The following is an 18,682-nucleotide window of genomic DNA, read 5'->3' on the forward strand; positions in this document are numbered from 1 at the left end:
GCGGCGTGCTGGCACGTGCCTTGAAAAGCCTCACCTAACCACCTGCCCGCTCGAGACATATTGACAAGCGACTAGCTGATCGCTGAGGTGGAGCGGTAGAGAGGCAGAGGGAGCTTGCCGGCACGGAGCTTGCCGGTTAGTCTTGGTCTTCAGCACTACTTTAGTACTTCTCAATCACCTACTTGGAGGTCTTCTTCATGATTTTAACAACGAAGTCTTGATTGTTGATCAGGATCATCCTTCGGCAAGGGCTTGCCGTCGGGAAGGCTACTACTGTATGTGCATAAGGTAGGGTATGGAAACACCCATGTTTTATACACCGACAAATTTCGCCATCACGCACGCATGACGAAAAACCCTATTCTCGCCGCCCCAAGAAGACAACATGAATCTACGTCGATGCTCTATCGACTACATACAGAAGGAGGAGCCCAAGGAGGATCGGAGTTTGGAAGACAAAGTGCCATGATCAGTCTGAGTGCCTCACCTACAAGGACTAACAAAGCCTAGCCTAAACTACTAGACGAACCGAAAGTGTTGGAATTCCCTTCCCGTCACCGGCCACCGGAGCGACAGCCAGAGTGGAGGCGAATCCACGGGCTCGCTAGGGAAGCATGTAGGGGAATCACCAATGGGAAGGGGCGAAAACGCTTTGATTGGCAGTCTTTCCATTGATTGGCATGCCATCTGCCGAACCGTTCTATAAATCCTACTTCAAATGTCCCTCAGAGTGCACTTGCACATTTTATACCGTCCGAGATTCACAAAGCAAACCAACAAGCCATGGAGAAGCTGGGAATGAACTCCGTCAACGCGTGCCCGCTCACGCCGCTGGGGTTTCTGGAGCGCGCGGCCACCGCGTTCGGCGGCTGCCGGTCCGTCGTCTACCACGACGTCGTCTGGACCTGGAGCCAGACCTTCCGACGCTGCCTCCGCCTCGCCTCCGCGCTCGTGTCGCTCGGCGTCTCCCGTGGCGACGTGGTCTCGGCGCTCCTCCCCAACGTGCCGGCCATGTACGAGATGCACTTCGGCGTGCCCATGAGCGGCGCGGTGCTCAACACCATCAACACGAGCCTCGACGCACCCACGGTGGCCGTCCTGCTCGCCCACTCCGGCGCCAAGATCATGTTCGCCGATTCGGCGTTCCTGCCACTCCTCACCGACGCGCTCCGCCTTCTTCCCCCAGGGGGCCAACCTGCGCCGTGTGTCATCCTCGTCGAGGACCCCTACTACGAGGAGGAGAGTACGACGACTCATGAGTTGGCCGTACTCACAACGTACGAGATGCTTCTCGAGAAGGGAGACCCGGAGTTCACCTGGGTCCGGCCGGCGACCGAGTGGGATCCCATGATCCTCAACTACACCTCCGGCACGACGTCGGCGCCCAAAGGGGTGGTCAACTGCCACCGCGGGATTTTCTTGATCACCGTCAACTCGCTCATTGACTGGGCGGTGCCCGCTCGACCGACGTTCCTGTGGACGCTGCCCATGTTCCACGCCAACGGGTCAAGCTTCCCCTGGGGGATGGCCATGGTGGGCGGCACCAACGTCTGCCTCCGCAGCGTCGACGCCGCCGAGGTCTATGCCACCATCGATCGCCACGGCGTCACCCACCTCTGCGCCTCGCCGATGGTGCTCAACGTGCTGACCAACGCACCCGAGGGCGTGCGGAGGCTCCCAGCAACAGGGAAGGTGCGTGTCCTGACGGGCGGCGCGCAGCTGCCGGCCGCCGTGCTGGAGCTGGCTGAGGCCGTCGGCTTCCAGGTCAGCCACGGGTACGGGCTGAGCGAGACCGGGGGGCTGGTGGTGTCGTGCGTGTGGAAAGACGAGTGGAACAAGCTGCCGGCGCCCGAGCGAGCGCGGCTCAAGACGAGGCAGGGCGTGCGCACACCGGTGATGGCCGAGGTGGCCATCCTCGACAGCGAAACGGGCCGCAGCGTGCCCCACGACGGATCCACAATGGGCGAGATCGTGCTCAGCGGTAGCTGCGTCATGCTGGGGTACCTCAACGACGACAAGGCGACCCAGGCGGCGATCCGAGACGACGGGTGGTTCCACACGGGGGACATCGGGGTCATGCACCCGGACGGCTACCTGGAGATCCGTGACCGCTCCAAGGACGTGATCGTGAGTGGCGGGGACACCATCAGCAGCATGGAGGTGGAGTCAGCGCTGTACGGTCACCCGGCGGTGAACGAGGCGGCGGTGGTGGCCCGGCCAGACGAGGTCTTGGGGGAGGCACCATGCGCGTTCGTGAGCCTCAAGGAAGCTTGCACCGTGACCGCGAACGAGCTGATCGCATGGAGCCGGGAGCGCATGCCGCACTTCATGGTGCCCAAGACCATCATCTTCCGTGCCGAGCTGCCAAAGACGTCCACCGGGAAGATGAAGAAGTACGTGCTCCGCGACCTCGCCAGCGGGATGGGACCCACACGCGGCAGCTCCGAGATGTAGGTCTATGTTCTTGCTCCCCTTTGGCCATATGTCAGCACCATGGCAGTGACACTGTCATGCATAGCATGTATCCTCCTTGTCTATCTACGGATCTTCGGTTCAGCAATGTCGTTCTTACTCCTTACTTCTTAGTCATTATTCTCTGGTTAAATGGTAATCGAACCGAAGTAAGAATCGGTGCTCTTTTCTCGAGAAAAGCAATTCTACCATGCACCGAACCGAATAAGTGCATGTGGATTTGCTGTTCACTGTTGCTTTGAGATTTGTGCTATATTTCCGGGTTTGCCAACTTTTGTCTTGTTTTAGAACGTTGCATTAGGATTTTTTTCTTCTTCTTACAATATTACTAAAATGCTTCATTCTATACTGTTGTGTGCACTACTGGAATCGACGAAGATGCCTAGTTCCAGAAGTTTGCCGAGTGCTTTCTATCAGGATCTCGGCAAAACCTGATATTGGCAAGTATACAATTGAAACCTGGCAAATATACAAGTTGGCCATGAGTACACCGTTTACCGTTGCTTTGTGATCTGTGCTATATTTCCTTGGGTTGACAAATTTTGTCTTGTTTTAAAACGTTGTGTTAAGATTTTTGTCTTGTTACAACATTTATTGAAATGTTTCATTGTATGAAAATAAACATCGACTGCATCATAACTTCATAAGCACAGTTTTGGGCGTCAGCTAACTTTATTTTGCTAGGATCCTTACCGTGAGCGAGTGTCTATTGAGAGAGACTAATTAACCTCGACATTTTTTAGTAACCTTTTCTTAAGATTGTGAACGAGGCCCAGAGGAAGCATACAAAGAGTATGGTGTTGGTTGGAACCACCTCAGCGCCCACTACCACGAGCATAGAAAGGCTCCCCTATGCAATGACAAACGACTACTTCCAAACCAGGGGGAGTAGTTAATCTTAGCGTGAGCAGCTCTAGTGCAAAGTACAGAGTAGACTGACTGCTTTGAGTTAACTAATCTCAATGGAAAGTGCTTTAAGAATTTGTGGCACGGATATTCTACCGAATGATCTGATGGAACCATATCCGTCAACTAGTAAGAGAGGGGGAGACAATGCGTGCGAGAGAGGCCTAAATATAGTGTACGTGCCAGAGACACGTAGACAGTTATATGTATAGAGAGAGGGCCGTCAGAGACTGTGCATGCGTATGCATGTGAGAGAAATAGTGTTTGTAACTGAGATTAGTGAAAATAGTCATAGATAGTAGTGAGAGAGAGAGAGAGAGAGAGACCCCGGGAGAGAGTGCGAGCATGTGTGAGAGAGAAAGGCCGATGTATATATAGTGTGTGCGCATATGCGCCAGAGAAAAAATTAGCATGTGTATGAGGAGGAGCCGAGGGAGAGTGCATCTACGCATAAAAGACTGTTCTACATTTTAAATTAAAATATAAATTGTATTAAAAAATTTAGATGGGATCATGAAATTTGCAATTCATGTATGAACAAACATTGGTCTATCAAACATCCATACTCTATCGAATTCGAGCATGTGTAGGGTATCGTTTCACATTATTAATCCATAGTGTAAGTGGTTTGAAATCCAGACAATGCATGGCTTTTGCAATTTATATATAAACGTGAGTAAACTCTATGCTGTCAGTGTCAAGCACATTATACATAAAAACACACATGATATACATTCAAAATTGTTAGCTACGAACTAACATACATTTTGAATTCAATATAAAAGTGGTTTCAAATATTCAAATTCATAGAAAGTGCATTGAACTATTTGAATTCGAGATAATGATATTTCTAAATCACATATAAAAGGGGGCATCAATCTTTGTCATGCTTTTGAACATTCTATATACTCATACACATTTCTAACTATTTTTTGCAACCAAGAAGATATTCTGGAACCATGAATGAATTAAGCTAAGCTGCAAAAAAAAAAAACTCATCTACAAAGTAGATTCAAAATTACCCCCTCCATTAAAACATAATCATAGTTATAGGATTTTCAAGAGTCAAGATGTTTAATGTTAGACAAATCCTAAAAATTCAATTGAAGAGAATATATTGAACGAAGCGCCAAATAAGCCCCTCATCGTGTCAACGCCGCTGAGGCCTACGCCACCATCGCTTGCCGCGGCGTCACCCACCTCCGCGCTTCGCCGATGATGCTCAACGTGCTGGCCAACGCACCAGAGGGCGTGCGAAGGCTCCCAGCAGTAGGGAAGGTGCAAGTCCTAATTGGCGGCGTGCAACCGCCGGACGCCATTCTAGAGTAAGTCGAGGCTGTTGGCATCCAGGTTAGCCACGAGTACGGGCTGAGCGAGACCGGGGTGCTGGTGGTGTCGTGCATGTGGAAGGAGGAATGGAATAAGCTGCCAGCGCCCGAGCGCGCACGGCTCAAGGCGAGGCAGGGCTTGCGCACGCCGGTGATGGCCGAGGTGGACACCCTCGATAGCGAAACAGGCCGCAGCATGCCCGGCGATGGATCCACGATGGGGGAGATCATGCTCCACAGAAGCTGCATCATGCCGGGGTACCTCAACGACGGCAAGGTGACCGAGGCGGCGATCGGAGACGATGGGTGGTTTCGGACATCATGGTCATGCACCCGGATGGCTACCTGGAGATCTGCGACCGCTCCAAGGACGTGATCGTGAGCGGCGGGGACAACATTTGCAACATGGAGGTGGAGTCGGCGCTGTGCGGCCACCCGACGGTGAACGAGGTGGCGGTGGTGGCCAGGCCGGATGAGTTCTTGGGGGAGGCACCATGTGCGTTCGTGAGCCTCAAGGAAGCTTGCACCATGACTGTGGACGAGCTGGTCGCGTGGAGCCGGGGCGCATTCCGGACTTCATGGTGCCCAAGACCATCATCTTCCGCACCGAGCTGCCCAAGACGTCCACCGGGAAGGTGAAGAAGTATGTGCTCCGCCACCTGGCCAACAAGATGGGACCCACTCGTGGCAGTACCGAGATGTAGGGCTCTGTTCTTGCTCCCCTTTGGCAGTGACAGTGTCATGCATAGCATGTATCCTCCTCGTCTATCTTTGGATCTTCGGTTCAACTATGTCGTCCTTACTCCTTAGGAATTCATTCCCTGGTTAAAATAGTAATCGAACCCAAGTAAGAATTGGTGCTCTTTTTTGTGGAGAACAACAATTCTGCCATGCACGGAACCAATATGTGCATGTGGATTCACCATTCACTGTTGCTTTGAGATTTGTGCTATATTTTCGGGGTTTAACAATATTTGTCTTGTTGTAGAACGTTGCATTAGGAAAAAATAATTCTTGTTACAATATTGCTAAAATGCTTCATTCCATATTGTTGTGTACACTACTGGAATCGACGAAGATGCCTAGTTTCAGAAGTTTGCTGAGTGCTCTCTATTGATCGGGACCTCGGCAAAACCTGATACGTGGCGGGAATGGATAAAAATGAAGTCGGTAATGAAGTGAACCCCAACAAATATACAAGTTGGCCCAGTGCGGTTTACCGTTGATTTGAGATCTGTGCTATATTTTCTGGGTTTGACAATTTTAGTCTTGTTTTAGAGTGTTGCATTAGGATCTTTTTTTCTTAAAGCATTTATTAAAATGTTCAATTGTATGCAAATTAACATCGGTTGTACCATAAGCAGAGTGTAGGGCGTGAGGTAACTTCTACTCCGTGCTGCATTACTTGTCTTAGATATTGTCTAGATATATCTGTATCTAGACAAATTTAAGGCAATTAATTTGGGTCGGAGGTAATATTTTGCTAGGATCCTCACCCTGAGTGAGTGTTTCTTGTAGCTGCTATTGAGCGAGACTAATTAACCTCGAGATTTTTTCAATAACCTTTTTCTAGGATTGTGAACGAGGCCCAAGAGGAAGCAGACAAAGAGTATGGTGTTGGTTGGAACCACCCCAGCGCCCACTAGCGTAAGAAGGCTCCCCTATGCAATGACCAAACTATTTTCAAAGCGGGCAGACTAGTTAATCTTAGTGCAATGTACAGAGTATGCATTGTATAGAGTAGACTGACTGCTTTGAGTTAACTAATCTCGATGGAAAGTGCTCTAAGAATTTGCGGTAGGACGGAGATGTGACAGATCCTAAAAGATTCAGGAATGAGCAGGGAGGGAGAAAACTGTTATTTTCATGTGCTTTGAAGTTAAGGCACTTGCGGAGGAAAAAGGTGAAAACGGTCTTTAACTTGGATATGGAAGAGGTCCAGTCAAGTCCAGCCAGTTTGGACAAGAAAATGGAGGAGATTGGACAAAAAATGATGTTGAGAAAGAAAGAAAGAAAGAATTTTGATAACTTAAATCAGCATAGAGAGATGATTGAGAGAGATCCCAGCTAGTGATGAGACGGGAGAGGATGGCACTATGGATTTTTGTATTGAATGGGGTTGAGAGCATGGATGATGACAGTTTGCAAGGAAGCTAAGCTATGGGAGATTGCTGAATGTGTGAATGTGATGGTTTGTGAAGATGTTTTTGTACGATGCCTTGAGTACTTTTTGTTATAGGGTTCCCTTTGTGGTTCACTGTTTCTTTATCTGTTTGTCGCTTGTGAGAAACTATGGAACGATTCTGTCAGTAAGTATTGACGCGCCGTACCTGTCGGTCCCGTCCATGGAGCGGTTTTAACATCCGCCAATACGAACAGCAAAGCATGTGACATACTCCCTATGTAAATAATTATAAGAGCGTTTAGATCACTAAAGTAGTGATCTAAACGGGCGGTTTTAACGCCAGCCGATAGAAACAGAAAAGCATGTAACGTAGATAATACTCCATGCTGCAGCAAACTTCTTAAAGATTGCACTGCAGCAAATTTTGAGACATGTTTTTGCAAAAATGCCAGAGTGACATTTTTTTCTGGAAGGAGGGAGTATCTACCACAACAATTTTGATCACTTAGAGGACAGTGTTCCCACTTGTAGATTACTGCGGCAAACTCCATTGGCAATTCACAAACCAAACATACCGCCCAGGCCCAATAGCAAGCTAGTTTCTCAAAAGAATAAAAAACAATAAGGAAGCAACCATGAATGTTCAGTTTGATCATGCACTAGTTGAGAATTAATGGTTGCCATCATATTTGAGCTAGTTAGCTCAGCGTATGTGTGATGCTTCCATTGGTGTGACTCACTCTAGTGTAAGCAACAAGGCGTGCTCGAATTTTTGTCTTTCCTCCTTGCCGTCCCAACAGGATGGTGGCGGTGTCAAGGCGAGAGGCGAGAGCAGGCTGGGGCGATAACCGCCGAAGATGTTCCATTGGCAGTTGGACGGTGTTTGCGGCAGCTGGACTCGCCGGTCACATTGCGGAAAATCAGCGTCCGGAGATGGCTCCGGCGTGCGTCCTCTCGTGCCATGCTTGTACAAGACCTCATAGTCCTTGTAAGACAATGTCATCTCCGCGTGGTCGAACCAGGCGCTCCTTGGCACGTCGAACACGTAGTGGCCGCAAGCATGGAAGCTATAGCGCAGCTCCCAACGTGCCTCACCGTTGTCGCGGTCGGGAGGCGACGGCGAAGACATGAGTACCCAGAACTGGATCTTCCGGACAGTGGTGTGCACGCCCCGCAGGATGTCGACGGCGAGGCACAGCCGCCCGCCCATCTCGCAGGCGTTCACCAACGGGTCCCAGGCCGGGTGGTACTCGTCGGCCTCGAACGGAAGACGGTGCGTGCGGCACGCCTCCGTCGCCTCGTCGACCTCCAGCAACCCGTCAGGATTCCGGGGCTTCTCTGGGACTGTCTGGCCGGGTTAACAAAGTAGAGCTTGCCTTGGATGAGCAACGGGTGAAAGGTGACCAGCAGGGGACACTGAGAGAGGAACGAGCACTGGCGCCATCCGCCGCCGCCGGCAGCACCGTGTCCAACGTGAACACGCTCTGGTCCACGTCGTCCCCGTTGATGCTATAGAAGGGCGAGAAGGCGAATCGGAACAGCTTGTGCTCCTTGGTGGATGGGCTGAACGCCAGGGCAAAGTGATGGTAGATAGTGCAGTCCGGGAGCCCCACGGGCGGAGGCGCCTTGGAGACCGTCGCCGTCTCACCGGTCACTGGGTTGCAGATGAACGCCGGCGCCTCGGGACTGTCACGGACAAGGGAGAAGCAGAGAAGGCCGTTGCAGACGTTGGAGAGGCGGTAGCCGCTGGGGATGGTGACGCGGTGAGGCATGGCGGTAGGTTTCGGCGAGGAGGCCCTGAAGAAGCTGGCTTCGTCGGGCCTGCCGGCCTCCCGCGTCACCGTGACGAGCAAGGCCTCCGGAGGTTGGCGGAGACGTGATTAGCCTCGGCCTTGGCGTGGAGGGTGGGGAAGTTAGGGTCGGCGACGACGCTGCGCCATAGCTTGCAGACGCAGCAGCAGCGGGCCACATCCCTGGTGGGCAGCTTGAGCAGGATCTCCCGGCGGCAGAGCGGGAGCGGGAGCGGGAGCAGGTCCTCCCATAGTCGACGGTAGATTGAAACGAAGATCGAGATCGATTTTGCTGCTGACGGTTTCCCCGGGCGGACACAAACAGATTATATATGGGCATATTTAGTCGCCGTCATAAAAAAAATAACTAGTCACCGGAATAGATAGATCGATTGCAAGTTTATACAACACTAGTCGCCGACTTAGATTGATCACAAACTCAATCTGAGTCCGTGATTGTTTTCCATTAATTGTGCTACATTCAATCTGCAAAAAATATAACTTGATGAGTTTTGGTTAAGAGCATCTCTAGCAGATCCCATAAACCGGATCATCCGGCAAAATAACCGCCGGTTTATGTGATGGAAGCAATTTTTCTGTCCTGAGTAGAACCCGTATATTCGACCATCCTGGATTTTTTTTTGCAGGATCCTGCATATTCCGGGCTGTTTCTGCAATATCCATGGGAATGGGGGCAACTTTTATAGGGACCTGAAATACAAGAAACGGTTGGCGGGAGGGAACTTTCAGCTCCTGCCACGGTCTTCCCCAAGTGCGACCTCATCGGAACGCCTCAACGCCGGTGACCACCGAACCCTAGCTGCGGCCCGCGAGCTGCCGCCGCTGCTCGAGACACGAGCTACGACCGCACGCGCTAGCTATTGCCGCCGCCGCTAGCTCCCGCTAGTCGCCGCGGCCGCGGCCGCAGGATCGATGCGGATGTCACTTTTTGCTGTGAGCTCCAATGTCAGACTCTGTCCATCCTCATGAGATCCTCGCGGTGAAAGCAGCCGAGACGGACCCAATTGTAATTTAGCGAGCGTTTTTAGGGGAGTTTGTGCAATTTTGCCGGGACCATAAAATAATTTAACTGCTGATCTGTTCTGTCGGAACAGAATTCATACTGTAAAAATGTGAAGAAACTTTTTGTGGCATCCTGTAAACCGATTTTTGTGGGGCGTGGTATACCGGATCTGCTTGAGATCCTCTAATAATCTATTCTTTCAATGATCTTGTGTTTCATTTCATGTTAAATATCCTTAAACAATTTCCTGTGTGTTCACTTAGCTCAGTAGCTCTCATTATATCTATTTGAATATAAGTTGGAGCATGCTTCTCTGTTTTATGCTCGACTTATCATTTGTTTTTCTTAGACTTTTGAAGTATTGGTTTCACACTGGTTGCGTATCACACACGCTACACTACTAGAAAATAAAAATATGCCGAGTATTAAAAATACTCGGCGAAGCCAAGATCGAACTTGGCAAACTGTATGCATAGTGTTGCGCTCGGCTTCCTCTCATCAGCCTATACCATGTCCACAAAGGGTTGTAAGCCAAGAGCTTTTTCAGGGGCACTCGGCTTACACTTCGCCGAGTGCTAAATGTGGGATCTTCGGCAAAATAAGGCAACATGACGGCCCTCAGACAGAGACGGCGATGCCATGTGGAATCTCTATAAGCCATGTGTCATGCTCATCATTCTCTCCAACTAGGGGCCACCTGAAGGTAGACACATGGAACAGTCTAAGCCGAGTACCGTCTTGTCGGTGCACGGTATAATTATAAGCCAAGTGCTTTTCCAGCTTGGCGCGAGATATAAATAAGTCGAGTACCACCTTGCCGGTGCATGGTATAGCTATTAGCGAGTGTTTTTCCAACTACACTAGGCATATTTCTAAGCCGAGTATTTGTGTTCATCGAGATCGTTTATGGCGGCTCACAACAGAGATGAACACTGAGTACGTGGCAGCAGCTGTCGACGTAGGTCTAAGCCTAGTGCTGTACTTGGCATAGGGTTATACCCTGTCGTGCCATTTGGTCCTACATTTCCGACATCATGGTATGTGTCCTGTAAGCCGAGTGTGGCACTCGGCCTACAAGTATAACTGAGGCAACACTCAGCAAAGATATACCAGAATACATTTTTTCCTATAAGCAGTTGAAATACACAAACACTATCTGTTCGATGTCGTTAACAGAATATTATTCCCAATCATTGTACTGACGCATATTCTATCAGAACGAGGTGTGTAATGTACATAATAGCTAAATGTCAATCGAAAGACTTTAGCTATTGTGGTCAGTCGATTTTGAATGAAGGAAGGAGAAGGAAGGGGCTTGCCGGAGGGCTACCCCATTATCTATCTCAGGGCTTAGGGTGAAGTTGGTGGTGGAGGGCGGTGGTGGGGCATCACTGGAGGAAAAAGTTGGACATGAGCGGGGCTAGAAGGATGGACGGGGGTGGCGGCAAGACCGGCGGTGGGGGCGGTTCAGTGGAGGGCGGTGCGGCAAGGCGGTCGTGGGCGGCGGTGGCCGGTGGCACATTTGGCGGGTGGAAAAAGAAGAAGCAATTTGCACCGTTTATTTTCTATCCAACGGCTGAAACGAAATCAACCGACCCAAATTCGTTTTTCAATCGACTCACGTGTAGCCATTCCCAGTAATATATCGTTGGCAACTTGGATAAGGCCATCACTTCTCATGTAGAATCCACATGGTTTAAGAGAAATTTTGAAGAAGGCATTTCTTTTCAAAAAGGGAAATGATTCCACTCAACCGGCCGATTTCTTGGAACCCATCCGCCACCTCGCTCGCACAACATGTGTCCCACATGACATGTCACTAGCTCCTCATGATATTTTGCAACTTCTGCAACATCACCAATGTTGCATAAGTTTCTTCCGTAACATTAGCTATCTTACAAAAAGACAAAGAAGAAAAAAGAAATTCTGCAACAAAGCCTCTGTTGCAAAAAAAACCGGCAACAAAATCTTAGTTCAATTTTTTTTTTTGCAAAATGAGATATCCCATGGTGTATGCTCTTTGCGGATGATGTGGTTCTAGTTGACGATAGTCGGACGGGGGTAAATAGGAAGTTAGGGTTATGGAGACAAACCTTGAAATTGAAAGGGTTTAGGCTTAGTAGAACTAAAACCGAGTACATGATGTGCGGTTTCAGTACTACTAGGTGTGAGGAGGAGGAGGTTAGCCTTGATGGCCAAGTGGTACCTCAGAAGGACACCTTTCGGTATTTGGGGTCTATGCAGCAGGAGGATGGGGGTATTGATGAAGTTGTAAACCATCGAATCAAAGCCGGATGGATGAAGTGGCGCCAAGCTTCTGGCATTCTCTGTGACAAGAGAGTGCCACAAAAGCTAAAAGGCAAGTTCTACATGACGGCGGTTCGAGTCGCAATGATGTATGGCGCAGAGTGTTGGCCGACTAAAAGGTGACATGTTCAACAGTTAGGTGTGGCGGAGATGCGTATGTTGAGATGGATGTGTGGCCACACGAGGAAGGATCGAGTCCGGAATGATGATATACGAGATAGAGTTGGGGTAGCACCAATTGAAGAGAAGCTTGTCCAACATCATCTGCGATGGTTTGGGCATATTCAGCGCATGCCTCCAGAAGCTCCAGTGCATAGCGGACGGCTAAAGCGTGCGGAGAATGTCAAGAGAGAGCGGGATAGACCGAATTTGATATGGGAGGAGTCCGTGAAGAGTGACCCGAAGGACTGGAGTATCACCAAAGAGCTAGCTATGGACAGGGGTGCGTGGAAGCTTACTATCCATGTGCCAGAGCCATGAGTTGGTTGCGGGATCTTATGGGTTTCACCTCTAGCCTACCCCAACTTGTTCGGGATTAAAGGCTTTGTTGTTGTTGATGAAGATGAAAAAAAAACTGCAGCAAAGCTTGTGTTGCAAAAAAAACTGCAACAAAACCTCAATTCAAAAAATAAATAAATAACGCAACAAGACATCTGTTGCAGAAAATTTTCGCAACAAGAACTACGTTGCAATTATGGAGGGCGCCGGTGCGCCTAATCAAACGGCCGCGGACGCATTGCAGTCCCCTTTCATAAACAAAAATCATATGTTAGCTCATTTTCAAACGATGTATCGAAATAGGGTGAAAAGGATGGCGTTGGAAAGATGCTCCAAATACGCTCCTTTTTCAGGTACAAATTTTTCCCAAATTCCATGAAATGGTGTATTTGGAACAACAACATCTTTTCGCCTCTTGTTTCACATGCTCCCCTAATAGTGCAATACCCAATAACACGACTTTTTCCTTATATCGTCAACTAACCTAGGAGAAAATATGCTTCCCCTTGTAGTTAATTCTACTTCAGTATACTCCTTTTATAAGGAGGTGATGCAATATTTTGTGCTCTTGTTATTCTAATATATGTTGAACCAACCATAAATCTTTTCAAGTGTTTTCAACATAGACGATGGCATGCATATTAATTAGGTATATTGTTTCTATCTATCTATCTATATCTATACTACTTAAAAAGAACGTAAGGTTCCCATTTCACCATTCTTCGCACCGCCCCTTCGTCCAACCTGCCATCTATGTTAATCAATCAACTTAATTTACTTACTTTCTTAACCAATTCACTTTAATTTACTTACATAACTTCTGATCAAAATATAAGGTAATTCATGGGCAGGATTTAACGAACATTTATTTACATAATCGCATTATTATGGATAGGGAAAGCACAAGCTAACATACTAAAATATTTATATCTCGTTGCAACGCACGGGCATTGTTCTATTGACATAAAAAATGGAGCTACATAGGCTCGTCAAGGTATTAGTTGTCTCCTTTCCTTTCATTTCCTTTTTGTGCCTTTTTCAGCACTATTGGATCAATTAAATTAAAATCAGTGAAACATGCTATGCTTTCTTGCGTACAACATCTGGTCCAAAGTACGGAAGTGTGTTGAATCTTTTACCATGAAACATACCTTGCATAAAAATTAAGAAACTAGTATTACTAGATATACCAAGAAACATACTTACACAATATACTCCCTCCTTGCAAAATTAAATTTTATATAGCATTATTCAGAAGTCGAACTTTATAATCAAGTTTGAAGAGAGATTTATCAACACTTACAAACACCAAATCAATACCATAGATACATCACCTGAACCATATTATTATTTTTGTGCGAGCCACAAATTTTCCAAGAAACATAGTCGAAGTACTATCTTCAAGACCGTGTCATGTCATAAAAGACTTAGCGGATTCGCACCTGATTTCCAATGAAGTTAAATTGGCATATTATGTCAGAAATAAGTAAAAACACATTACCTATTTTTGATGTTGAGATCCATACTAAATTAACATTGCTCTGAATAAAATCAATCTTATATTTTGGAGACTATATCCATATCTAAAATGACAGGGTGTTTAAAATTGTGAATAAATTAGAGTAGAATGTGAAGATCTAGGTAAGTTGAAATAATTATTTAGCTTAGTTACCTGTCAAATTCAATTGGTTGTTTTGTTGAGTTTACTTCAATAAGCAATTCCTTGTGTTATTCAATTAAAACTATTATTTAAAATTTTAAATGGTTCCATAGGTATCAAAACAAGTTTTATTATAATTGTATAATAACCTTAGGGCATCTGTCATGTGAACACTAACTATTAATGGACCATAAGTATTCATATTCATATGTATACATCTAAAATCGCATAAAAACCAGCTATATATAAGATCCTAATCAGAAATTTTGCCTAGTGTATTGATATACCATCAGATATAACTATGGAGATCTGTACTTAATTATGTGTTCTGATACAAATACCAAGCACAAACATACACATGATCACCATTAATATGGTGTCTTTGTGAAAGCTGTAATTATCACTAGCCGCTCAGATTTTGTACATGTCCTTTTTCGCCGAAAAAGGCTCGCCGCGCTTTATAAATAAAGCAAACCACCATAGCCAAACGGTACACATAAGTTCACCCACACACACAGTCACACGAACATAGAGTAGATATAGGTTCTGTTGAGGGCACAACTCAACAAGCCCTAAGAACGAAAAAACGAAGGCGGGTCAACCGCGGTAGCATGGAAGGAGGTAATCCGGCCCGGGCGGTATATGTCCTTTTTTCCAAGGACTCGATTTCTTTAAAATATTGAATACTAATATGTACTCGGTATAAATATTTCGATGGGATACTTTGAAAGTTTGAATGTGATTTGCGACAAAAAGTACTCTCACAATATAAAACTCTTTTTCATATTTGATAAGAGTAATAGGAGTTGTTGGTCAAAGTTGTATTTTGATGATCTTGCCAATGTTCAAAATAACAACTTCTAGATGACTGGACAGAGGTCTACACAACTAACTGAATTGTATTATTTTTGGATTTTTTTTTGAAACTATGATGATTTTTATAGCAAATTCGGAAACAATACACCCTAATGGAGAAAAATCAAAAGTATCACCCGTCGGCCTCCTGTTGGCCGAAAAGGGAGGGACTTTTAGGCCCACCGTTGGCCAAAAAGGACTTTTCGGCCAACCATTGGCCAAAAAGTACTTTTCGGCCAACAGTTGGCCAAAGAGTCCCTCTTCGGCCAAGACCTGCTCTACTTTTTAGAAAATTCATATCAAATAGGATTTTTAGTATTTTAATTTGATTCTTTTTGCATTAGATTAGAAATTTTATGAAGTTTTTGTAGATATCAAGTTTGACTAGATTTGAAAGTTTGAATTTGAATTTTCATGAAACAATGATAATTTGAGCTAGGAGTATTCTTTTTAGATGATTCTTTTTGCTACTGGTTCTTTGTGACTTTATTTATCAGTTGTAATTAATTGATGAATTTTAGGATTATTTAAAATTAGGTGTTCTGATACAAATACCAAGCACAAACAATACACATGATCACCATTAATATGGTGTCTTTGTGAAAGCTGTAATTATCACTAGCCGCTCAGGTTTAGTAGATGTCCTTTTTCCAAGGACTCGATTTCTTTAAACATCAAATACTAATATATGTACTCAGTATAAGTATTTCGATCGGATACTTTGAAAGTTTGAATGTGATTTGCGACAAAAAGTACTCTCACAATATAAAGCTCTTTTTCAGATTTGATAAATAGCAATAGGAGTTATTGGTCAAAGTTGTATTTTGATGATCTTGCCAATGTTCAAAATAACAACTTCTAGATAACCGGACAGAGGACTACACAACTAACTGAACTATAGTATTTTCGATCACAACATATATATATATCCATGAAAGCACAATTTATATTTCAAGCACAAAATAAGAAACTTACAGTGATGCCCTAGCATTGTTAGGGCCACTGTCCTAGTTTTCAAAAACAAAAATAATAAGGAATCTTACCCGCAAAAAAAACATAATTTGGAAGCTATAAATAATGCGACCATGAATATGCTGAGTTTGATCCTGCGAATATGTGGAGTTCGATCCTGCACTAGGAGAGAATTAATGGTTGCCATCATGTTTGAGTTAACTCAGCGTATGCAGGATGCTTCCATTCATCTGATTCATTCTAGTGCAAGCAACAAGGCGTGCTCGAATTTTTGTCTTTCCTCGTCGCCGTCCCAACAGGATGGCGGCGGTGCCAAGGTGAGAGGCGAGAGCAGGCTGGGGCGATAGCCCGCGAAGATGTTCCATTGGCAGTTGGACGGCATTTGCGGCAGCTTGATTTGTCGGTCACATTGCGGACAATCAGCGTCCGGAGACGGCTCCGGTGAGCGTCCTCTTGTGCCATGCTTGAACAAGACATTGTAATCCCTGTAGCACAGTGTCATCTCACCGTCATCGAACCAGACGCTCCTCGGTTGGAAGAAATAGTAGTTGCCATCAACGCGGAAGCTGTAGCGTAGGTCCCAACGAAGGTTGTCGCTCTCGAGCTGCTGGTCGTGGTGAGCAGGCGGTGACGAAGACATGAGTACCCAGAACTGGATCTTCCGGGCAGTGGTCTCCGTGCCGCTGAGGATGTCCACGGCGAGGCACAGCCTCCCTCCCATCTCGCAGGAATTCACCAGCGGGTCCCAGGCCGAGTGGTACTGGTCGGCCTCGAACGGGAGGCGGTGCGTTCGGCGTGCCTCGGTCGCGACGTCGACCTCCAGCAACCCGTCGGGGTTCCGGCGCTCCCCTGGGCCTGTCTTGCCGGTGGTCACCAAGTAGAGCTTGCCTTGGACGAGCACCGGGAGCAAAGTGGACAGCAGGGGGCACTGGGAGCGGAACGAGCTCTGGCGCCATCGGCCGCCGCCTGCAGCGCCGTCTAAGGTGCACACGCACAGGTCGATGTCTTTCCCATGGATGGAACTGAAGGGCGAGCACGTGAACCGGAACAGCTTGTGCTCTGTAGTGGAGGGGCTGAACCCCAGGGTGAAGATGTGGTAGATGGTGCCGCCCGTGAACCCCATGGGTGGAGGCGCCTTGGGGACCCTCGCTGTCTCGCCGGTAATGGGGTTGCAGATGAACGCCGGCGCCTCGGCACTGTCACGGACACGCGCGAAGCAGAGAAGGCCGTTGCAGACGTTGGATAGGCTGTAGCCGCTGGGGATAGTGACGCGGTGCGGCATGGCCGCGGGCTTGGATGGGGAGGAGACCCTAAAGAACGTGGCCTCGTCGGGCCTGCCGGGCTCCCGCGTGAACTTGACGAGTAAGGCCTCCGGAGGCGCGGATTCCGGCGGCGGAGCGGGAGCAGGTTCCCCCATCGTTGGTAGATCGAGACGAAGATCGAGATCAGTTTTGCTGCTGACGGTTTCTCCGGGCGGGCACGTCTGAAGCGCACAACCACAATGGAACAACATATAAAGGCACATCTGTCACCGACATAGATTTGGTTACAATATGAGTTGCCGACATATATAGATTGATCACAAAATCTGAATCCGTGATCGTTTTCCGTAAAATCTGATTCGGACAAGGAATCAAATCCACAGCACGTCCGGTCTTGACAAACTACATGGAATACGTGTTATTCTGACGGAAAAAGATTGTACAACAAACTATGTGGTACACAAGTAGGAGTATCATCATCATAGTTCCTGTGAATAATAAGCTAACAAAATGCATCAGTACACATGTGGTTAGGGCATCTCTAACTGACCCCCTAAATAATAGATGTGTAAATGGCGGAGTAAACTTTACTGGAAGATTTTTACTTTTTTAAGTTTTGGTCGTTTCTAGTGGATCCTTTAATTTTCAGCCACCAAAATAAACTTCTCACATATAATACTTTATTAAACGACATGATGGTTATACAGTTCACCAATTCTTCGCCAAAGGACTGATCCAAAGAAAACTATAAGAAAAATTAGACACTTCAATATAAATCCAAGTGCCCTAACTGCTCCGACTATTTCATTTAATACTTCCTCTATATTTCGATTGCCCACATTGTTTGCTTTTCATTATGGGCTTCTTGAGTTTGCACACTTCGTTCTTCTTCACCTCCACACAATTGGACACTGGGTCGTCTCTTGTCTAAACTCTATAGCAAGTAGTGCACGAGCATCTAGCAAATATCTCTCTTACAATAGTTCGATGTGTTCTTCTTCCCAATATTTAAACTTGTATCCTTCCTACAAATTTGAATAAGTACCAAAATGTGACCAATGCGAAGAACAATCGCAAAATAGCACTCACCCCGTCCTTTTTTGCATTTGAAGAACACCCATCCGAGATGTTTCGAGTGCTTGAAACTCTGTACAACACCAGTCGCGGGGAGTGATCATACTTGATGACCGACATCGTTGAACCAACGAGCCCCCGGGCTAGTTCTCAGCCGACCAATGTCTGAACTTGGCTCTGCCGGTGGTAGGTAGATGAGTAAGATCCGAGTGCCGAGAGGAGGAGGATATACCGATATGCGGCGTGGATTGGTTGAGGGGGATGCATCGTTCAGTCCCTATCAATTCCATTGAAAACACGATGGCCCCCGTGGCCGGGATGCATCAAATCTCCCACTGGCGGCGAGGGCCGTAGATCTACTGATTTAGGCACGGCCGTCGGCAAGAGAGGACGAAATACGGGTGGTGGA

At 47.1% G+C, this 18,682-nt stretch overlaps 1 protein-coding gene and 1 pseudogene across 1 annotated transcript; both read left to right on the top strand.

Moving 5' to 3' along the window:
* The first annotated feature begins 766 nt into the window (after positions 1–766).
* On the top strand, positions 767–2,719 carry LOC119322189 (probable acyl-activating enzyme 5, peroxisomal). Its single transcript, XM_037595684.1, has one exon. The coding sequence runs from the start codon at positions 784–786 to the stop codon at positions 2,452–2,454; it is 1,671 nt and encodes a 556-aa protein (XP_037451581.1). The 5' UTR covers positions 767–783; the 3' UTR covers positions 2,455–2,719.
* An 895-nt stretch (positions 2,720–3,614) lies between these two features.
* On the top strand, positions 3,615–5,410 carry LOC119320621 (annotated as a pseudogene).
* The last annotated feature ends 13,272 nt before the right edge of the window (positions 5,411–18,682 follow it).

The sequence above is a fragment of the Triticum dicoccoides genome, chromosome 6B, assembly GCF_002162155.2.
Source record: "Triticum dicoccoides isolate Atlit2015 ecotype Zavitan chromosome 6B, WEW_v2.0, whole genome shotgun sequence".
Classification (NCBI taxonomy): domain Eukaryota; kingdom Viridiplantae; phylum Streptophyta; class Magnoliopsida; order Poales; family Poaceae; genus Triticum; species Triticum dicoccoides.